The 20,339-nt window shown below is 47.3% G+C and overlaps 1 protein-coding gene across 6 annotated transcripts in view; it reads left to right on the top strand.

Moving 5' to 3' along the window:
* APBA1 (amyloid beta precursor protein binding family A member 1) overlaps positions 1 to 20,339 on the top strand; it is a 209,479-nt gene that overhangs the window by 160,702 nt on the left and 28,438 nt on the right. For 5 of the 6 annotated variants that reach the window (XM_053907789.1, XM_053907791.1, XM_053907788.1 and 2 more), the window contains exons 3-5: positions 9,552 to 9,647; positions 14,242 to 14,281; positions 17,665 to 17,810. In XM_053907789.1, the coding sequence (XP_053763764.1) occupies positions 9,552 to 9,647; positions 14,242 to 14,281; positions 17,665 to 17,810 (282 nt within the window). The remainder of the gene's footprint in view (positions 1 to 9,551; positions 9,648 to 14,241; positions 14,282 to 17,664; positions 17,811 to 20,339) is intronic. The other variant, XM_053907792.1, reaches the window with a different exon arrangement.

Here is a 20,339-nt window from a genome sequence, read left to right as displayed (position 1 = left end):
TTGTCTACACAAGCAGGAACCGCGGAAGTTTTTAAATTGGGGCGTGATTGCTCAGAGCTTGTTAAAATTGTATTAAAAAAAAATGGTTATTGTTTATTTGTTTTTGGGAGAAAGACAAAACACGAGTGGGGGAGGGGCAGAGAGAGAAGGACACACACAGAATCTGAAACAGGCTCCAGGCTCTGAGCTGTCAGCACAGAGCCCGCCACGGGGCTCGAACTCACGAGCTGTGAGATCATGACCTGAGCCCAAGTTGGACGCTTAACCGACTGAGCCACCCAGGTGCCCCTAAAGTTGTATTTTAAAGTAGGAGTCAACAGGTACTTAGTGAAAGGTGTCTGGTTGTCTTAGTCAGTCTGGGCTGCTGTGTAAGAAAGACACCGCAGACTGGGTGACTTCAACAACAGAAATTGGGGCACCTGGGTGGCTCAGTCGGTTAGGTATCCAACTCTTGATTTCTGCTCAGGTCATGATCTCCCGGTTCTCGTGATATCAAGCCCCACATTGGGCTCTGCCTGGACAGCACAGAGCCTGCTTGGGATTCTCTCTCTCCCTCTCTCTCTCTGCCCCTCCCCTGCCTCGTGCACACGTTCTCTCTCTCTCTCTCTCTCTCTCTCTCTCTCTCTCTCTCTCTCTCTCAAACATATTAAAAAAAACCAAACGTATTTACTTCGCACAGTTCTAGAACCTGGGAAGTCTGAAATCAGGGTGCTTGCATGGTCAGCTACTGGTTTAGACCCCCTTCCTTATTTGCAGACGGCCACATTCTTGCTGTGTTCTCGCACCGTGGAGAGCAGAGACAGGAAGGAGGCTCTTTTGTGTCTCTTCTTGTACGGGCACTAATCCCATTATGAGAGCTCCATCCCTGTGACCTAATTACCTCACAAAGGCCCCGTCTCCTCATACTACCCCACTGGGTGCTAGGGTCTCAACATCTGATTTGAGGGGGACACAGTTCATAGCACTAGTGAAGAAGGTCCATGAGCACTTGGTGCTTGGGCCTCATGGGGTATGTGGGTTGCTTGGTGACTTTAAAAAAAAAAACTAGGGGTGCCTGGGTGGCTCAGTCAGTTGAGCGTCCGACTTCAGCTCAGGTCATGATCTCACAGTCCATGGGTTCGAGCCCTGCGTCGGGCTCTATGCTGACAGCTCAGAGCCTGGAGCCTGCTTTGGATTCTGTGTCTCTATGTCTCTGTGCCTTTCCCCCACTCATACTCGTGTCTCTCTCTCTCAAAAAGAATAAATGTTAAAAAAATAAAAATACAAAAAAATTTATTTCTCAGGTGCTGCGTCTCACTCTGCACAGGTGAAATTACTAAATAACCCAGTCACACATTTGGTAAAACTGTGTCATTTTTGAAGGATTATTTTCTCCTACCTTTTGTCAACGTGGAATTTTTGTCACTGAGTTTCCTTGGAAGAAATGACCAACGTGTACTGGGACTGGTCAAGGTTGGCTAGAGCCAGCCGGAGTCTTTTACCAAGGTCCTCACGGAAGGGTATCTCGGTAGGTCTTGGGGTGGCTTTGTTGTAAATTAACGCCTGCATATGCACCTGATTCTTTTTTTTTGTAACTCCCTCGCCATGATAGCATCACCCTCAACCCTCGCGTTGCAAGATGCTGTCTGGACTGGGAGACAGCGGGCATGCCAGAAATCACACACGGTTGTTGTATATACCCCCAGCCGTAGCCGGCAATGTGCGGTTCTCACCAAGATACCAGTAGGAGTCTGGGGGCCTATAAATTAATTTAGAGTCTATTGTAGTATGATTTTAGAGAGCCTTCTACGTGCTTTTTAATTTTAGCCATGTGTAAAAGTTTAATAAGGAAGGAAACAAGAAGAGGGAGACGAGGAAAGCATCTCCATGGGTACGTGTTATCCTGGTGAACACTCCCCCTTGGGGGGAAGTGATTGTCGTTGCTGCTGGAATCTTAAAAGACTCGTCAGACGTTGGTTGTGTGCCTTGTGCATACACAGGCCCTGAGCTGGTGCCCTGTGTACGTGGTCGCCGATGAATCCTCATGTCCGCCCCAGGAGGTGGGTAGTAACCGTTGTCCTCAATTCTCAGGAGGATCAGAGAAGGATGAGTAAGGGCGCCGAGTCAGAGCAGTGAGTGGGAGAGCGGGATTCAGATGCTGGTCTGCCCGCTCCTGCGGCTGGAGCCTTCTGCTGTCTTGCTATCTTGAAACCTCCAGAGCTTTACTTGTTCTGCCACATTATAAAATTAAAACATGCCAGCCTTCTTCTTTGTTCTTTATCCCAGCCTCTTTCCAAGGACAAATGGACCTTATGTTCCCTAGGCTCACATTGTGCTTTTGGAAACAGACCCTAATATTGGAAAGCCAGATCGTGTTGAATATGAAGACGAGATCCTGTGTCTTAGGAATTTTTTATTTCCACCAACCAACAGGCCTCCCTCCTCTACTCGTGCATTCTGACTCCCTCTCAAAGTAAATAAATAAACATAAAACAAAAAGGAGGACCAAAATTTCAAAGTATGGGGGGAGGCAAGAGGGGATTTAGTTAGAACCTGATCTTGAGAAACAATACTAAAAATTATAAACAGAAGTTTAGTTGTTTTATCTTTTGACTAATAACATGTAGGTTATAATTTCACCTACCTGTGAATTCTTTAAAAAATTTTTTTAATGTTTTATATTTATTTTTGAGACAGAGACAGAGCATGAGTGGGGGAGGGGCAGAGAGAGAGGGAGACACAGAATCCAAAGCAGGCTCCAGGCTCCGAGCTGTGAGCACAGAGCCTGAGGCGAGGCTCAAACTCATCAACCTCGAGATCATGACCTGAGCCGAAGTCGGATGCTCAACCAACTGAACCGCCCAGGCGCCCCTCACCTACCTGTGAATTCTTAAAACAAAGGAGAAGTATTGATTTGAGGAGTTGTAACTTAAAAAAAAAAAAAGCCATTGAATGTATGCAGTAGAACCCTTCTTCAGTTCACATGGTGACATCTGCAGCGTGATCCGAAGGGATCCTTCTAGTCGTAAAGAGGACGGTGTCAGCAAAGACCTGTAAGGGCTGCTACAGTTTTCTCAAGGGCCTCCCTTAATGGATTTGATATTCCAGTCATGCTTTTTCAAAGCACCCCTGGTCCCATCCTTCTTGCTAGGTTAGCGTCCGCCTCGTGAGCTGGTGTTACTCCACCAACTCTCCCAGTTATCCGTGGCTGGTTGGAGCAGTCCTCCAACGGGGCCCGTTGCTTCGTTCTAAAATCCTGCTTTTTATTTACCGTAGAAGTACTCGCTCTTCTGCTCTGCAGCGTGCCTGTAGGCTTCTGGCTTTCCGTTTTGTTTTCTTTGTGGCCTTGTAGCACCACATGGTCCCAACAGAGACCAGCCGCCAGAGACGTGGGCCGGAGAGAGGGGTCGAGGTGGACAGTGACGTCGTGGGTGGTCAGCTCAGTGGCGACTGCTTTTGTGTTACTGTGACTTTTGTTCTCCTTGAGGACCCAGTGGCCACTGCTTTCAGAGGACAACCTGCGTTTGTGTGTCCGTCTGTCTCCCCTGCTGAGCAAGGGGCTCCCTGGGTGCAGGCCAGGGGTCAGGGCCTCCTCAGACACTGTCAGAATTTCCGTGTTCAACAAATGAATGAACGGTCCCAGTGGAACTCACCTTAGTGTATCTTGTGAGTGGAGTCTCTCCAGAAGTCTCTTCAGCTCTCTGTATGTCTCTAGATCGCTGCTTTGTGCTCAGTCCTCGGGCTTCTCTGAGAAGAACACTGTCTACTTGGAAAGAGCCAGCAGACCCTTTAGTTTAGGGGGTGTTCTCATTATCATCCAGTCAGCTTTTCCAGGCCGTAGTCTTCTCTTCATGCATATGTCAAGGGAGAAAGGATTAAGGGAAGGGAAGAGCAGAAAGTGTTAATTCGGTCCCTCAGTTCTTTGGGTTTGCAGTCCAACTGAGGAAACAGTTACTAAGTGCCTAGATTGACCTTCTCTGCTGAAGACAATGGGCCAGTGGCTCACAAAGAAAACCCCATCCTCTGGGCAGAGAGTAGGTGCTGGCTACTTGTCATCAGCGAGGCTCTAGTGACTTGTCCTTGACCGCCAGCTCATTTCCCACTTTCCTGCAGAGCTGCTCGACCTCCCTGCCTGTTTCCAGAACATTCCCTCCACTCCCCATCCCATCCTGCCCCATGAAGACTGCACACTTTTCAGGATTCAGCTGAAGTCTCCCCTTCCCCTAAAGCGTTGCACGTATACCCCTCCCCTCCTGCAGAATTGCGCCCTCCCGGCCCCGCGTCCCATGTACAGGTGAATATCCCTGCCACAGCCCTGCCTCCGCACGTCTGCCCCCCCCCCTCATCTGGAAAGGGATATAGGACAGGACCACAGCGTCTCTTTCCTCTTTGTTTAGCAAGCCAGTATCAAAAACAGAGGTAGGCACAGAAATGCCTGTTGAAGGAATAAATGAATAATAGTTCTCTGCCTGCTTTGCTTCCCTGCACATATCACCTCTCCTGCCAGCAGGTACAGCGTGTGCTCCTGGGAGATGTTTGATTGGAAATGAAATGAGTGACTGGCTTTCCCTCTGGATGCTTCTGTATCCTGAGGCCGTCTCCAGCCTAACAAAGGGACTATCCATCTCTTGCCCTGGCCCTGAGGAACCAGACTCTTCGAGCTGAGAGCTCTGCTCTGTGGAGCCCCAGAGCTGTGGTAGTAAAATTCGGACCGTGGTTGTGGAGAATGTGCTAGAACACCACCTGTAGAAGACAAGCAGCTTAAGACCTCCTGCAGTGAACCAGAACAGGGAGTTACTGAGTCGTCTTGGGACATCACAGACGCCTCCTTATAGACGCCCTGTGTGGCACTTTGTGAATTTTCACACCCACCTTTGCTTCCCATCCTTGGTCTCGTTGACTTAAAATGGAATGTTGAGTCAGTGACCCAGAAGGCATGAGACTTCAGACAGAGAAATACATAATAATAACTCACTTTTTGTATCATATTTTATTGGTTACACTTTGCCTCCAGTACATTCTTTGAAAGTAAAAAGTGTTATCTAGTTTCTGGTTTTCTCTCTACTTTTTAAAAAAATTTTTTTAACATTAATTTATTATTGAAAGACAGAGTCAGAGCGTGAGCAGGGGAGGGGCAGAGGGAGAGGGAGACACAGAATCTGAAGCAGGCTCCAGGCTCTGAGCTGTCAGCACAGAGTCCGACGCAGGGCTCGAACTCACAAACCGTGAGATCATGACCTGAGCTGAAGTCGGACACTCAACCAAGGCGCCCAGGCACCCCTCTCTACTTTTGAGAGTACAGCAAAGCTGGCAGTGAGGGGGCAAAGGGCTTGTAAAGCAGACATTTGAGATAAGTCAATACTAAACACCTTTGTTTAGGCTCCATGGGGGCTGTGCCAGCCCTGAAGGCGCTTGTCCACCTTGACTTTGTCAGCAGTGGTGTGGGGAGTGGTAGGTTCCCACCAGGTGGGGGGCCTTTCGTTTGCAGACAGCTTGTAGCTTCAGAAGAGCTTTGCTGGAGCTCAGGTCAGAGTTCTAATTCAAAATGCAAGTTTAACATTCCACACGTAAGATCATAGGAGTGCTATCAGAAAAGGGCTTCAGGGCACCTAGGTGGCTCAGTTGGTTGGGTGTCCAACTTTAACTCAGGTCATGATCTTGCAGTTCATGGGTTTGAGCCCCGCGTTGGGCTCTGTGCTGACCGCATGGAGTCTGGAGCCTGCTTCGGATTCTGTGTGTGTCTCTGTCTCTGCCCCTCCCCCCTAGCGCTTTGTCTCTCTCTATTTCTCTCTCTCAAAAATAAACATTAAAAAAAGGAGGGGGCATCCCATCGGCCAGGAAACAATAATGAAGGAGATCAGTGGTTGAACTGCTTTCTGCAGCTTGGAGAATATGGTAAAGCTGGAAACGACACTGATGGCACTTATTCAGCAAATGTTTGCTGAATGCCTACTGTTGATGAGCCCCACGGCCAGGCCCTTGGATTCCAGAGATGATTAAGATAAGATCCCTGCCAGAGTTCTTGGGAGAGGGCAGACACACACATAATTACAGAACTTGACCCAAGCCATCAGGGGAGAACCGTATACCATGAGTGGAGTCTGAGAAAACTTCAGCAAGATAGGTACTTTCAAATTCAGCATCGACGGTGGGAAAGAATGTGGGAGAACTCTCTAGATGGAGGTCATTAACTGCACATGCAAATGGAAGGAAAAGTGAGTGAGCTTAGTTGCATGCGGAAGGCTAGAGTGTGGTGCCCTGGGGGGAAGTGGTCCCTGATGAGGGCAGTGTGGGTCCCTCCTCTCCCGTGTGCCCCAGCAGGCTCCGGGCGCTGGTCACTTCACCTCACTGTGGGGTCTGCCCTGCCTCTTCCACATTCCAGCCTGCTGTCTGGATAACCTGCATTCTCACATCATCCTGAGATGATCCCATGTTCCCAGTGTTGCAACGAATCCATCTTTAGAAGATTTTCGAGAGAAGATGGTTAGATAAGGAAATAGGAACCGAAGGGCTCTTTTGAAGATTTTTTTTTTCTTTTCTTTCTTTTTTAAGTGAAGGTGTAACACAGCCCTCAAACCAGGCAATTAAAGAAAAACCAGCTGTACTAGCTTCCCAGGGACCAGACCCTTAAAATCTTTGCAACAGAGGAAATTACTTGGGGGAAAACATAGATGTAAATATCTAAGGAAGCTCTTCAAATCTGAAAAACTGGGAAACTTTAAAGGCCCTATAATCTCGTGAGGACTTTCCTACATTAATTTTGAGTGGTCCACACTAAGCTAACCTCAGCCAGTACCCCTCAGCTCTCTTGGGCACCAAATAAAAACTTCTGCGTGGGATTTTTTTAAGGCATGTAGGACTCGGTTCTTGCATCCAGGGGCTGTGGAGTTAGGGGGTCCTTTACGTCTGCTCTTACCCTGCGCCCACACTCTTGGCCTCACTGGGCAGTGGCTGATTTCTGCCTGTGAATGATTAAGAAGCTCATTGGTCCTCATTTCCCTGCCGGGAATCAGGTCTGTGGGCATGGAAATCAAATCCAGGCCTCGCAGGAATAGTCTCAGCGTGAATAAAACTGCATTTCACCACATCATCGTCCAGGTCATTTGGTGCCCCCTGTGTTTTCCTGTAATCCAGACTTTCTGGAAAAGATGTGTTTTTTTTTTATGATTTCACATAATGCTCATTGAAGTCCCATTATTTATTTACTTACTTATTTATTTTAATGTTTATTCTTGAGAGAGAGAGAGTGAGTGAGCAGGGGAGGTGCTGAGAGAAGAAAACACAGAATCCAAAGCAGGCCCTAGGCTCTGGGCTGTCAGCACAGAGCCCGACGCGGGGCTCAAACCCACGGACCGCGAGATCATAACCTGAGCCGAAGTCGGACGCTTAACGGACTGAGCCACTCAGGTGCCCCGAAGTCCCACTGTGTATTAATGTACCCCCTCCCCTACTCAGCACAACCAATCTTGTGGAACATTCTCCTTTTCCATGCAGAGGTCCTGTGCCGCTGTTTCTATCTCGGTTTTCCCAAGGGGGCCAGTTGCAAGAGATCAGAAACAGATTCAGCTGTCACTGGTTGACCCTGCTTCCGTTGTCTGGGACGTACCTCCCCTCACACGGCCACGCTTCTTCAGAGAACAGATGGTCACGTGGGTTCTGTTTTAGGCTTTCTATCAGACTTCAACAAATGGTGAAGCGGGGTATATCCTTGCCGTCAGAGGACCTTGGCTGCAGCATTCTTCAGCATCCCTGTGGCTTGCCTGAAGATGCCCTTCATCTGTCAGGATTTCAGGAGCACATACAGAGATGTCTGGGTACTGGCTGGGGAGGGTTTCCAGCGCCCGTACTAGTCCCACCCTCCGGCCTGCTGGCTTGATTTTTTGGCTGTTCATTGGGAAGGTGTTTACGGAGCACATGCTGTGTTGGGCCCTCACCTGGGGCTTCCTGTTCCCCGTCCAGCAAGACCTACCTGTGCCACCACCAGAGGCAGTAACACACCTGACGGGGACCATATGCCCCGAAGCTATGTTTCTACCCCCTATTTTCAAACCTATCATTTAATAAAGGATTTTTGAACTGTTTCAAGAGCAGCCAAGGTCATATTGTTTGGATGCTGAAATTTCTCTGAATTTTCAGTGGCCTGTGGATTAAATCCGAAAAAAATACTTGAAATCTGGACTAGAGAAATACAGGTGGTGTGGTTTCTGGCCATCAGTCCCAGCTGCCATGTTCAGGGTGCCTGAGTGGCTCATTTGTTAACATCTGACTTTGGCTCAGGTCGTGATCTCACGGTCCATGAGTTCGAGTCCCACATTGGGTGAGTTTGAACCCCACTTCGGGTGAACACGAGCCCCGCTTTGGGTAAAATACGAGCCCTGCTTTGGGTGAGTCCTGCTTCTCTCTCCCTCCCCCTCACCCTCTCCCCCTCCTGGGATTCTTTCTCTCTCTCTCTCTCTCTTTGCCCCTTGCTCGTTCACATGCACTCTCTCTCACTCTCAAGTAAAAAAAAAAAAAAAAAAATGAAAAATAAGTAAAAATACCTGTTTGGGGGCACCTGGGCGGCTCAGTTGGGTAAACTTCTGACTTCAGCTCAGGTCATGATCTCACGGTTCATGGGCTCCAGCCCCGTATTAGGCTCTGTGCTGACAGCTCAGAGCCTGGAGCCTGCTTCGAATTGTGTCTTTGCTCCTCCCCCCATCTCAAAAATAAACATTTTTAAATGTTTAATTAAAAAATACCTGCTTTCATTTTTCCTTTTCCATTCAGGTAGTCTTGGGCAGGTGGTTTTGTAAGACCATTAGTATCCAAAGTCTTTGTCAGAATTTTAAAAACCACAGACTCATGTGTATCCCCATTAGCTTTATTCGTTTAGGACTTTATTCACCTTTTGCTATGTTTAAACACTTGGCCCAAGGAGGAACAAAATGGCAAAGCTATAAAAGTTTCCTTTAAAAACATGGTGGAAGGGGTGCCTGGGTGGCTCAGTCAGTTAAGCTTCGGACTTCGGCTCAGGTCATGATCTCGCAATCTGTGAGTTCGAGCCCTGCGTCGGGCTCTGTGCTGGCCGCTCAGAACCTGGAGCCTGCTTCGGATTCTTGTCTCCTCTCTCTCTGCCCCTCCCTGCTCATGCTCTGTCTCTCTGTCTGTCTCTCTCAAAAATAAATAAACATAAATGAAACAAGAAAATATGGTGGGAATCTAAAAGAGCTCAAGGGGCGCCTGGGTGCCTCAGGCGGTCGAGTGTCTGACTTTTGATTTTGGCTCAGGTCATGATCCCAGGGTCTTGGGATCCAGCCCTGCGTCAGGCTCTGCACTGAGCGTGGTGTCTGTGTAAGATTCTGTCTCTCCCTCTGCCCCTCCCCACCTCTAAAATGAAAAACATGAATAGAAATAAAAGAGAGCTCAAAAAATGCAGGCCTTTTATGTACTGTTGGTAGCTTCTCTGCAAGAAAGTTTTTCACTGTGGAAGCGTTTGTTCGGTTCTGTGGGGCCTTGTCCTCTGGCCCCCGCCCCGGCCGGGTGTTCCCTTACCCCCCCGATTCTCACTGTGTCCTTCCCTTGCTGTGTTCCAGTCCCCGTCTCCTGGCAGTTCCCCTCCCCTGGGGGCAGAGTCTTCGAGCCTACCCCTTCACCCCAGCGACCCCGCGGAGGCCTCCTCGAATAAAGAGGTAGGGTGCCGTTTTGTTCCAGAAGCCACCGGCCGGTGTGTTGTCTTACTCTTCTGGTGTGAGCTTTCTTCAGCTTCCTGCCCAAATCCCCCAAATTCCCCTCGCGGGAGAGAAATGCGGATCTCTCCTCTCTAGCCTGGAGTTTGGTGATTGAAGCCGCACCGTCCAGCCTGGTAGCTACCGGCCACAGGTGTCTATTTTGATTAATAAATGACACAGAAGTGCACCTTCTCAGGCACGCTAGCCACAGTTCAAGTGCTCAGTAGCCGCATGTCACTTGTGGCTATTGCATCGGACAGGGGAGATGACACAGAATTTCCATCATTCCAGAAAGTTCTCCAGGACAGTGCCAGAAACTGGAGGGGAAGAGCTCTGTGTAGCAGCATCCTCCCTCGGGGAATTACAAACCTCGGTTTGGGAAATGGACTGGTTTCTTAAGTACCCGTTTATTTCAGGCCCAAGTGAAATCTCTCTCATGACGTCAGGATGACCACTGGTCCTGGTTTACCTGGGGTGGTTTCCAGTCCACCCCTGTTGTGCAAGCAGTGCAGCTTGTGAGCACCCCTCTCCCTTTCTTTTTTAAAAAAAAAATTTTAATGTTTATTTTTGAGAGGGAGAGAGGGTGTGAACGGAGGAGGGGCAGAGAGAGAGGGAGACGCGGAATCCAAAGCAGGCTCCAGGCTCTGAGCTGTCAGCACAGAGCCCGACATGGGGCTCAAACTCACAGGCCATGAGATCATGACCTGAGCTCAAGTCAGACGCTTCACTGACTGAGCCACCCAGGCGCCCCTCCACTCTTCCCTATCCAAGAGAACTTTCTGCATTGGTGGAAATACTCAGTTCTGTGCTATCCTATATGGTGGTCCCTAGCCACATGCACCTAGGAAGCTCTTGAAATGTGGCTGTTGGGACTGAGGAACCGAATTTTGCATTTTATTCCAATTTAATTAAACAGTCGTGTGTGGCTAAGGACTCCTAGAGAGCACAGCCCGGAAGTGTCCCTCTCCGACAGTAAGTCATGTGGTCGCCCTACTAAATGGTGCTTGCTTCCAAGCAAGGTATTAAAAGGGCAGGTGTTCCTCCTGGAGGGGGGGGCGCTGCCTTTTCCCACACTGTTGTCCTTTTACCCGCGGCCAAGTGCCACCCCAGCTATTTATGAAGTGGCCTCGGGTAACTGTGGGGCTGTGCCTATGTGGTCTCCAGGTGGGTTCAGCTCACTCCAGCCCAGCCAGTGCTGAGGCTGTGCATGAAAGAGGTAAACCACACAGTCAATGACTGTCTCCTTTTCCTCCCTTTTGTTAAGCATATTACGTTAAATGCGACAAAAGGAAGCGGTTTCCATTTCACAGCGAGTGGCAGATCACTTCTAAAGGGAGTCTTCATTAAAATTTACCCTTGAAGCATCACTGAGTACACACACGTTTGCCATTAACTATTCACACAGGGAGAAGTAGATTTTTTAATAACCTGTGTATGTTAACCCAAACAAACATAAGGAGACCTTCTCTGAAATCACACCAACATTAAAATTTAAATTTGAAATATGCTTTGTCCTCCTCTGGTCTTGTCCTCAGACCCTACCTCATGGGAGCGGAGGGTAACTAGGTCACTGTTTCTCCGGACCCTAGATCCCACAGCTCTGCCTTATCCTTTGTTCATAGTACATGGATGGGTGAGAACAAGAAACAAGAAGAAAAGAATCAAGGCCACAGTGATCATAACTAATAAAAAGCGGCTATTTCTCGAGCATTTACAGTGGTCAGGCATCGGGCCAAGCAAATCATAGATAGTATCTCATTTAATCCTTACAGTAATTCTGTGAGGTGTAGGACTCACTGTCCTCACACTGTGGTTGAGGCAGCATAGAAGCTCAGTGACTTACCCAAGGTCTAGGGCCCACAAGGGGTCAGGGCAGGCTGTGAATCCAGAGCCCCTGTGGGCCCAGGGTCTGAATGCCAGGGTCTTCTGCCCTTGGGGCAAAAAGTGCCCGCAGGCCACACGCTGCGTGGACAAGGTAACTTGTATGTCATGACTCCAGTCGTCGGGTCTCCTGGCTCTGCACATCGTTTAGTGTCTCCTGGAAAATCCCAAGGACTTTGGCCTTTCATCTTCTTGACTGTGGCTTTATTAATTCTTGAATGTGAAGGATCAACTCATGTTCATCTCTGTCCACATGTGAGAAAACAAAGGGCTAATCAGACATCTGAATATTCAGCATTTGATTATTCATCAGATATAATAAGCAAGGCAAATGTGTTATTTCTCGGTTCCTACGGGACTTGGCACATGTTTCTGCATATCCTTAGAAATAATGATGAAAATCCTCTTTGTGTGCAATAATTAGAGATTCTTTCATTTCTCAAAACTCTTTCCGTAAGAAACTTACTACCCCAGAGACTAAAGAAAGCCAGTCATGAGCTTATGAATAGAGAATAAGTAAATGTACCAAATGCCCTCCGTTGTGGCTCTAAATAAAAACGGCAGCTTTTAGAACTATAGACTCAAGTAATTCTTTCGTAGCTTCTGCTAAAATCTGGGGACTGTCCTTGAAGTGAGCATTCAGAAAAAGTATCCTAATAGGCCAAGAAAGTCTGAGTTGGCTTCTTGGGTGTACCTGGAGGCCAACCCATTTTGATTAAACAAAGTAAACCCTCTCTACCCCAGGCCCCTTGCTGTTGAGGGCAAGGACGAGGAAGGTGGTTGGGAAATACTAATTTTAAAATCTTTAGTCTTTGTGAAGACTGGCTCCCATCTACATACCGCGAAGTTACACAGTTTTTGTTGTTTTTAGCCAGAATTAGAGCTGGCTATTGCCCCTCAACTGACCCTTTCTTCTCACTTGGATCAACGAAAAAGTAAAACCAATGTCAAGCACCATTGAAGTTGAAATTGTAGTTCTCTTTCCTCCTGTCCACCTATCTTAGCTTTCCTTGGGGTGCAGGTTTCCATAAATGCAGAGGTTCCTCTGCAATCTAGCATTTAAACGGCCATCCGATCAGGTTCTAGAAGGTTTCTAGCCAATCATGCCCATAGCCCAACAATGCTGCTGGAAGACCCTTGCTGTGAGGTGTTACTTAGTGTAAGAAATTCTACAGTTTTCAATTCACTCCTTTGTTTATGTTCTTATGTTAAGGTAACATATACTAATCACTTACATGATGGAATTCTTAAACCAGCAAGGGACAAAAGGAGCCAATGACCTTTCATTCCCAGTGGACTTGTATTTGTAGTTTCCTTAAAGGTTATCCCTTCTGAAATAAGAAACCCACCGTCTTCGGTGTGACGAACCATTTCATCCCCGCGGGCACATTCCGGAAGGTTTACTGACAGGTTGCCTTGTGTGCTATGTTGTGTGATTCGTGTTGAATTCTTGTCATTGTCTTGAATTGAAACAGAGTCTTAAGCCTGGGTGTGTTTGCCTCCCCCCCCCCTTTTTTTTTTATAGAACAGTTAACACTACTATTTTTAGAGTGTTGTGCAGGTATTTATTAATTAGTCATCCCTTTGCTACAAAGGTGCTACAAGACAGAGCTGTTCCCCTGATGTCCCCCCTCTTTTAGGCCCTACCTCTCCCAGCCGCCAGGCACCCCAGAGTTTACCATCAACCCAGGTCAACCCATTGAGCAGCTATGCTGTATAAGATACCCTTTTTCTAAAACATACAGATTGAAATGACATACCCACTAGACTCTTAGCCATGAAAATCTTTAGGCTTTCTGAGGATAGCCCTGGGCCTTGCAGACCCTCCTTTTTGCTCGTTTGAAGGAGTCTTGTTTTTGACAGTGGCTCTCCACTCTCCTGCAATGCTCACATCACCCTGCCCCCAACACATCAGCTACAAATTCTGTGGCGAGAGCGGCAATGAACTTCCTACTCTTAGGCCACTCAGAGTTCTCTGTGACACTCAGTTACGGGAGGAACCAAATGGTAAGTATTGTTCCTCTGCAACCTAGCATTGAAACTGCCATCCAGTCAGGTTCTAGAAGGTTTCTAGCCAATCATGCTCATAGCCCAACGATGCTGCTGGAAGACCCTTGCTGTGAGGTGTTACTTAGTGTAAGAAATTCCACAGTTTTCAATTCACTCCTTTGTTTATGTTCTTATGTTAAGGTAACATATACTAATCACTTACATGATGGAATTTTTAAACCAACAAGGGACAAAAGGAGGAGAGGAAAACTCTGGCAAACATTTTTAGCACAGTGAGAGATGACTGAAGCAAAGACCTGAAGGGAAATAAAATTCTCCAAGAGAATTCTTGATTTCAACATATATAATCACATTGTTGGTGCTTTTACTCATCTAACAGTTTTTCACTTAGAAACTTTTTAAGCGGATGGACATCTAATTGTGGAATGTGAGATTTTCAGGTTACCTAAAATATGAATGGATGTTCTGGGCTTTGGGTAACCTCTAATAAGAAGTGTGTGTGTCTGTTCACACCTTTCTCTCCGTAATAACCAAAAACGGTCGACACCTGATTAATATCTGTCATTGGTGATCTATTTATTTTTCATGTTGCATGGATAAAGTTGTGTTAATGCATTTTTCATCACGCTTTGCCCTTTCTGAAACCTCTTTGTCTTGATTACAGTCAAGAAAAAGCTTGGCTTCATTCCCAACCTACGTTGAAGGTAAGAGCTGAAAAGGAAGTAATTGAGTACTGAGTCGTGCATGAATCTTCTAGCATTTTGGGTATTTGAAGCACTGGGCGGTAAGACCATAGTGGGGAAGAAAGGCCACAGAACCACTTATTCACAGTCTTAATGATCAGAGAATTTTAAACTAAAAGAAAACAGCCGTGAGCCTGTCAAAGATTCCTTGCCTCCCTCCTCACCTTTGCTGATTCTGTCCCTGAGAACCCAAGAGAGGGTGCATGGAGGCTGAGGGCTGTTTCCAGCTTAGAAAGGGTCACACTCCATCTGAATCCAAATCTCCTCTCCTCTAGTCCAGGACGCCTCTTACATCCATCAAGGACCATTCAAGTGGGAATGAAGTTTAAAGGAGACTTTTGGTCCTCTAAATTTAGGGAAGGAAAAAAAAAAAAAAAGACCTTCCCAATAATTCTCATCTCCTGCTTGGGTGAGTTAAGTGTAGTAACATTTATCAAGCTTGTACTCTGTGCCAGATACACGGTCTTCATGTAATAACTTATTGAATCCTCACATCTATCTTGTGAAGTGGACTTCACACCCCCATGTTACACAGGAGAGAACTGAGGCATTTTTACTCAAGCCGAGGTGAGTGCCTTTCCCAAAATCACACAGTTAGCAAGTTTCAGAGCCAGGCTGTGAGCTGGCAGTCTGATTCCACAGCTCTCCAGGTAAATGGTATTCTGTGTACGGTGGCCACATATGGTTGTGCAGGTGATTCACTGCTCAAGGGCACCTGTTCAGGAGGCCTAGTGGGGTCAGAACTTGGCCCACGCGGGGCAGCCCAGCTTGAGGTCGGGCCCCACAAACGGAGTGCCTATTCCTCATCCACACAAAGGTGCTCATTAGCTAGAGGTGCCACGACCCTCTACCAGAGAGGATGGAGGTTAGTTTTTCAGGTAGGGTAGATTGACATTTTCTTGAAAAGGGATTTTCTGGGGACTAGAAACCACCCAGAACACCACCGTGAAGCTCTGTCTGGCCCTTGGATCCCATGAATGAATAGTCAGTGTGAGAATGAATTACCAGGATTCTTAGACCTTTATGACCCTGCAGTCCTGCAGCCTCGGTCAAGCTCATAGGTTTGTTTCACTCAGGTTTCTTTCTTGAGTAACCTGTAAATTATTCGTGCCATTTTTGTGAGGCCCAAGAATTCCATGAGTACTCCTCGGGGAGTTTTTGGAAGTTTGGAAATTTCATTTTTCTTCAGCGACGCTCCCCCAGACTCAGCATTCACGAAGGCGTGAGGACATAACATGTTTGCAACTCGGAGGCCTCACTTGAAAGGACAAACACGTTCCAGAGGCCGAAACGAAACCTGCAGTTCTTTGACTTAGGACCAGTATAATGTGAAATTTTTTTAACTTTTAAAAAAAAAATTCTAAAATGAAATTACGAACATAATGGCTTTTTTCCCAGGGTATGATCTAGCAACAGTGACATTTGATTATCCTCGAAATCCCTGGAGGATCAGTGGCATAAGATCATATCTCAAATGCATAATTTATTTAGGTCCAGTGTAACTGTCTCTTGACTGGTCGGCATTTATGTAGTCATTTAAGTATTGTTTGGATTGCTTTTAAACCTACCCGCATATCCACAGTCACCATGGTTGACGAGAGACCCTCTTCGGGGAATAGCACTAACTCAGAGATGAACATAGAATCCTGGAAGGCCCGTAGAGAAGTACGTGGTTAATTCTTTATCTTTCTTTTAACATTCATTATTTTCACAAAATAAATGGAAGGTTTTTAAAAGTTACTATCCCAGATGAGATCTTTTTGCTCAATGCCTGTTTGCGCAAACATGAGTATGTTTAACACTGTAAACCCCGCACGGGAATTTATGATAGGAGACTGATAATCTTTTACTTTTTTACAAAGTGTAATATAGGTTCCAAACCCGTCCATGTATTATTTTAGTTAGAGTAGTGCTTCCCGGCTGGACAACTAAAACTGTATGTGGCAAATACCCTGAATCCTTCTCACCTCTATGAAAGTTTCAGCACGGGAAGTCTGTGACCTTGGAGAAGAAGGTGAACCACTGGCACATAGTTGAGGCCGGTTTGGCTGAGTATCACTCGCCAGAAGCCTTTCTTGGAAAGATCGAGAATATGGCAAACAACACGTTTCCTTATTTATGGACTACGCAGATGCTTGGTGAAGGCCTTTCCTAAAATGCTGTTAATTTCTTTGTGTCAGCCACCACCTTGGCTTTAGGAAAACGATAAGATTGTTTTAAGACTGAACTCTGATAAGTAGCTTATCCATGGGAAGCAGCTGGTTAAGCTCAAGATGAGCTTGATGTTGAGGGATAAAAATAAAAATCATTTCAGATTAGCTTTCCAAAAGGAAAAAGCAAATTGTTTCCTTTGCCAGTTATCTAATTTAAGAGCCTGGGGTTTTAACAGTAGGTTAAAAATGTATATTTTAATCTCCCCAAATATGGCATTCAAGCCAAAGAAAATACATATGTTTTTCACTGCAGAATTAAAACGCCTTTCTTTGTGCATCTGTTCTCAAGTCATTTATTAGTCCCAGACATGTTTTAATCTCAAGTAGGGTTTGCAGGTGATGATGGTTAGAATCAGATGCCCCCATTTTAAATATGTTAAAAGTAAGGTTTAATTTAAAAGGCTGGTCAGTGAGAACAGAAAATTCTGATTTTCCTTGGAATTGATCCGTGTGTGGCTGCAAGCTGGGGACACCACAGCCTGTACGTCAGCAAGGTTGACATCAGGGGACTCAGGGTAATGTCATCTGCCTCACAGAGCTGGGGTCAGAGGCCATTCTAGGGATCCAGACCTTCTCAAACAAATGCCCATTTTTCCGATTGGTAAGATTTGTTTTCTCCATTATGCATAAAGTGGAAGGGAGAGATGCGAACGTGGCGCTTTAAAATGAGGTTTTCTAGTAAAGCGGCCTCCTGCTCACCTAACCATTTGTCTGGCAAACATTTATTTGATGCCCCCTGGGTGACAGGCACTGATTAGACACGCGAGCCAGAGACGAACATGACATGGTCTTTTGTCCCCAAAGGGCTCCCAGTCTAACAGGAAAAACAACATCCTTTGTCACTGAGTTGTATGTTTCATATTTAAATAAACACATCATTTCTCCCAGTAAATGGCCTGGGTAAAGTGGATGAAGAAGAAATTGTTTCTTCCCTTTGAAAACAAGGTGTGAGTGAAGGCAGACCCGGAGAGGTGCCTTGGACTGGCAGGGTGATGCACCTGCTCAAGGTCTCCACCGCAGGGGCCACCTGTGCTGGCACTGAGCGGTCGGGGAGGGTGCTTGTGCGGTCAGCGATTTGTTGGGCCCACCCCAGGGTGGCTTCACTCACCCCTGCGGCTCTGTGTGTTCCAGTTCCCGGACCCTGTGACCCCGAAGACTTGATCGATGGGATCATTTTTGCTGCCAATTACCTTGGCTCCACCCAGCTGCTCTCAGACAAAACTCCTTCCAAAAACGTGCGCATGATGCAGGCCCAGGAAGCCGTGAGCAGGATCAAGGTAAGGGGGTGCTGGGGGTGGGGGTGGCGGCCTGAGCCGTCCACGGTGGTCTCCCCCATACCTCATGCATATCTAGTCCCAAGTGTAGGAGAGAGCGGATTGGGATGGTGTACCTGCCAACAGAAAAAAGGTGTGCCTGAGTCCTTTTGGATAAATGCTGTATACTTGGGGTGTTCTCAATGGCCAGTGTTAAGAAAAAGCACATATGATCCTAAACTTTGGAAAGCTGGTAGCATGAGGAACGATGTCATTTTGAGCGTCACCTCTCCAGCACGAGAGCTTTATCCCTGGATTTTCACGCACATCGCAGTCAGTGACTTGAACACTTCGTGTTACAGGCGTGGTTCAGACTCAGCCTCCTGCTTTTGAGCCAGCTGATCCTGCTCAGGCTAGATTGAACTGGTTTGCTCCAGGCGCAGGGAGCCGTTGGATCAAATCTAACCATGACGAGGTAGCTAGCCCAGTGTTTAAACAGGCTTGAGCCAGTCATGACCGATTGGGATCTGCCTTATCAAGATTTAAAAGGAGCAAGCCTGTTTTGATCCAGCAAGAACGACTTGCATCTGGTTGAAACCATTCACAACCACTTTGAGCCAGCTAGAACTGGTTTGATCCCAATGGAAATGCCGAGCTCTAGAATCTCCACCATGATGCCAGCGCCACCTGGAATCATGGACAGACCTAGGGCTCCAGGGACACTTCTGGTGCCAGTAAGTACCACCAGCACCTAGAACCACTGGGCAGCCATGCTGGGGCCACAAGGCCAGTCCACCTGGAGCCCCGGGGATACCAGCACCACCGAAACCCAGAACCAGGTATTTCCAGCAAGTTGGAACAGGTTAGGACTCCCCGGATTTGGTTCTGCCCAGATTCAGCCGGTCAAAATCCCATTCCTCCTCAAGGAACCCTTCCCTTTCCTGTGTGGTCGTGTGCACACGTGCCCCGGTTACCTCCTGGTGTCACGGGGGCAGCATGGAAAGGGAAAGAAGAACAAGTGTAGGCCAGTCACTTAGGGTCCTTAATCCAGGAGAAAGGATTTCTTGAGCACTTGAGTGTGCAAGGCTGGGCAAGGTCTCCGGAAGGAAGAGAAAACAGCCGTGTATAGAGGGAGAGCCCTGCCCTCGGGCTCCGCAGCACAAGTGAGAAGTGAATCGAGCCAGTAAGGGTGCAGGGTGTACCTGAGCAGGAGGGCAGGTGTTGGATGCAGGTGGACAGCATACAGATGTAACTCCCACAGAACGCCAGAGCACCCCTCAGCCCCTGTCAGGGAGCACCACCACAGCCCATTCACGTGACTCCTTCAGAACAGAGCAACAGCCCGCCCCCAGAGGAGCCCTGAAGGTCCGCAGGGCAAAACTGTGCTGTTTTGAGATGAGTTCTCCCGGCCTCTGTCCATCCAGGTTTCACACACGTTCAGGTTAGGGTATCATACTGGGCACCTTGGTTATCGGTCTCCTGAGTGGGAGCCATTGAGTCCCACAGATAGTGTATCTCTTTCCACTGCCCTGTGACATGTGACCTGGAGGAAGGGAGCAGGCACATCCCCAGAACGTAAAGGCGTGCTCAGCGTGTGCTGTGGCCCCCCGAGCCAGAGCCCGGTCACGACCCAGCTTGCTGTGAATTACAGCTTCCGATTTCCGCAGTGAGGTCCTAGAGCGCGGTTTTCCCTTCTTAAAGTCCAGCCTCCCTGATAAGAAACCAGAAGGTTCGCTTTGAGGCTTCAAAGGATCGGTATCCAGAAGTTCCACGGTTGATTTGAATCAAAAAAATTAGACGGTTTTGTTGATCATAACAAGCAAGATGAGGCTGTCTGGTTATAAATCCGTTTTAGACCTGCCTAGAGCAGAGCAGACATCTGGTACACATATATTTATTTTTTACAGCAAATTATTGTAGTGTAAGGAATTCATTATAGAGTGGTAAAGTTAAATGGTTACATTTCATTTGTAAGTATCATCTTTGCGATGTGCTTCTGTGCATCTGAAGGGGCTGTTGCCTGTCATTAAATATATTCTGCCTCCTATTCCTTTTACCTCAATTTAAATGCCCGTCAAGTTGTTTGACTTGACCCCCAGCCTGATGCTTTTTCAAATGCTAGGGGCACAGACCCATGGTTTATTTCTGCACTCCTCTAGAAAGCTACTGTGTCAGGATGTGCCCTGAGATTTCATAGAGGGAACCAGGGCACCTAGAGCATTTCTCTGGATCAGTGGGGATGGTCTCGCGGGCGCCTGCACTGTGGGCCCGCACATGCGTGTAGGAGACCCCTTTCTGTAAGGGATGTGGTGCCACCCTGTTTCCTAAAGAGAGGCTGACCTTTCAGGAATGAGTCATTCTAGGCCACCTCTATAAAGATGCAGAGAGGAAGGTAGCTACAGATTTGACAGTGTCCAGGAAAGGAAGGAAAGAAAGAGGGAAATGTGTGGATTTATTTGGAAATCCATTTAGCAGTATCCTCAGGACAAACTAATAAGTGATTTCTACCTTGATGTGTCATCTGAACCAAGAGGGGTTTCCTCCTCCTGTTTC

This window comes from Panthera pardus, unplaced genomic scaffold, assembly GCF_024362965.1.
Source record: "Panthera pardus isolate Hobbes unplaced genomic scaffold, ASM2436296v1 HiC_scaffold_20, whole genome shotgun sequence".
Taxonomy (NCBI): domain Eukaryota; kingdom Metazoa; phylum Chordata; class Mammalia; order Carnivora; family Felidae; genus Panthera; species Panthera pardus.
The sequence above is the reverse complement of the archived record's forward strand: the minus strand, read 5'-3'. Positions and strand labels throughout refer to the sequence as shown.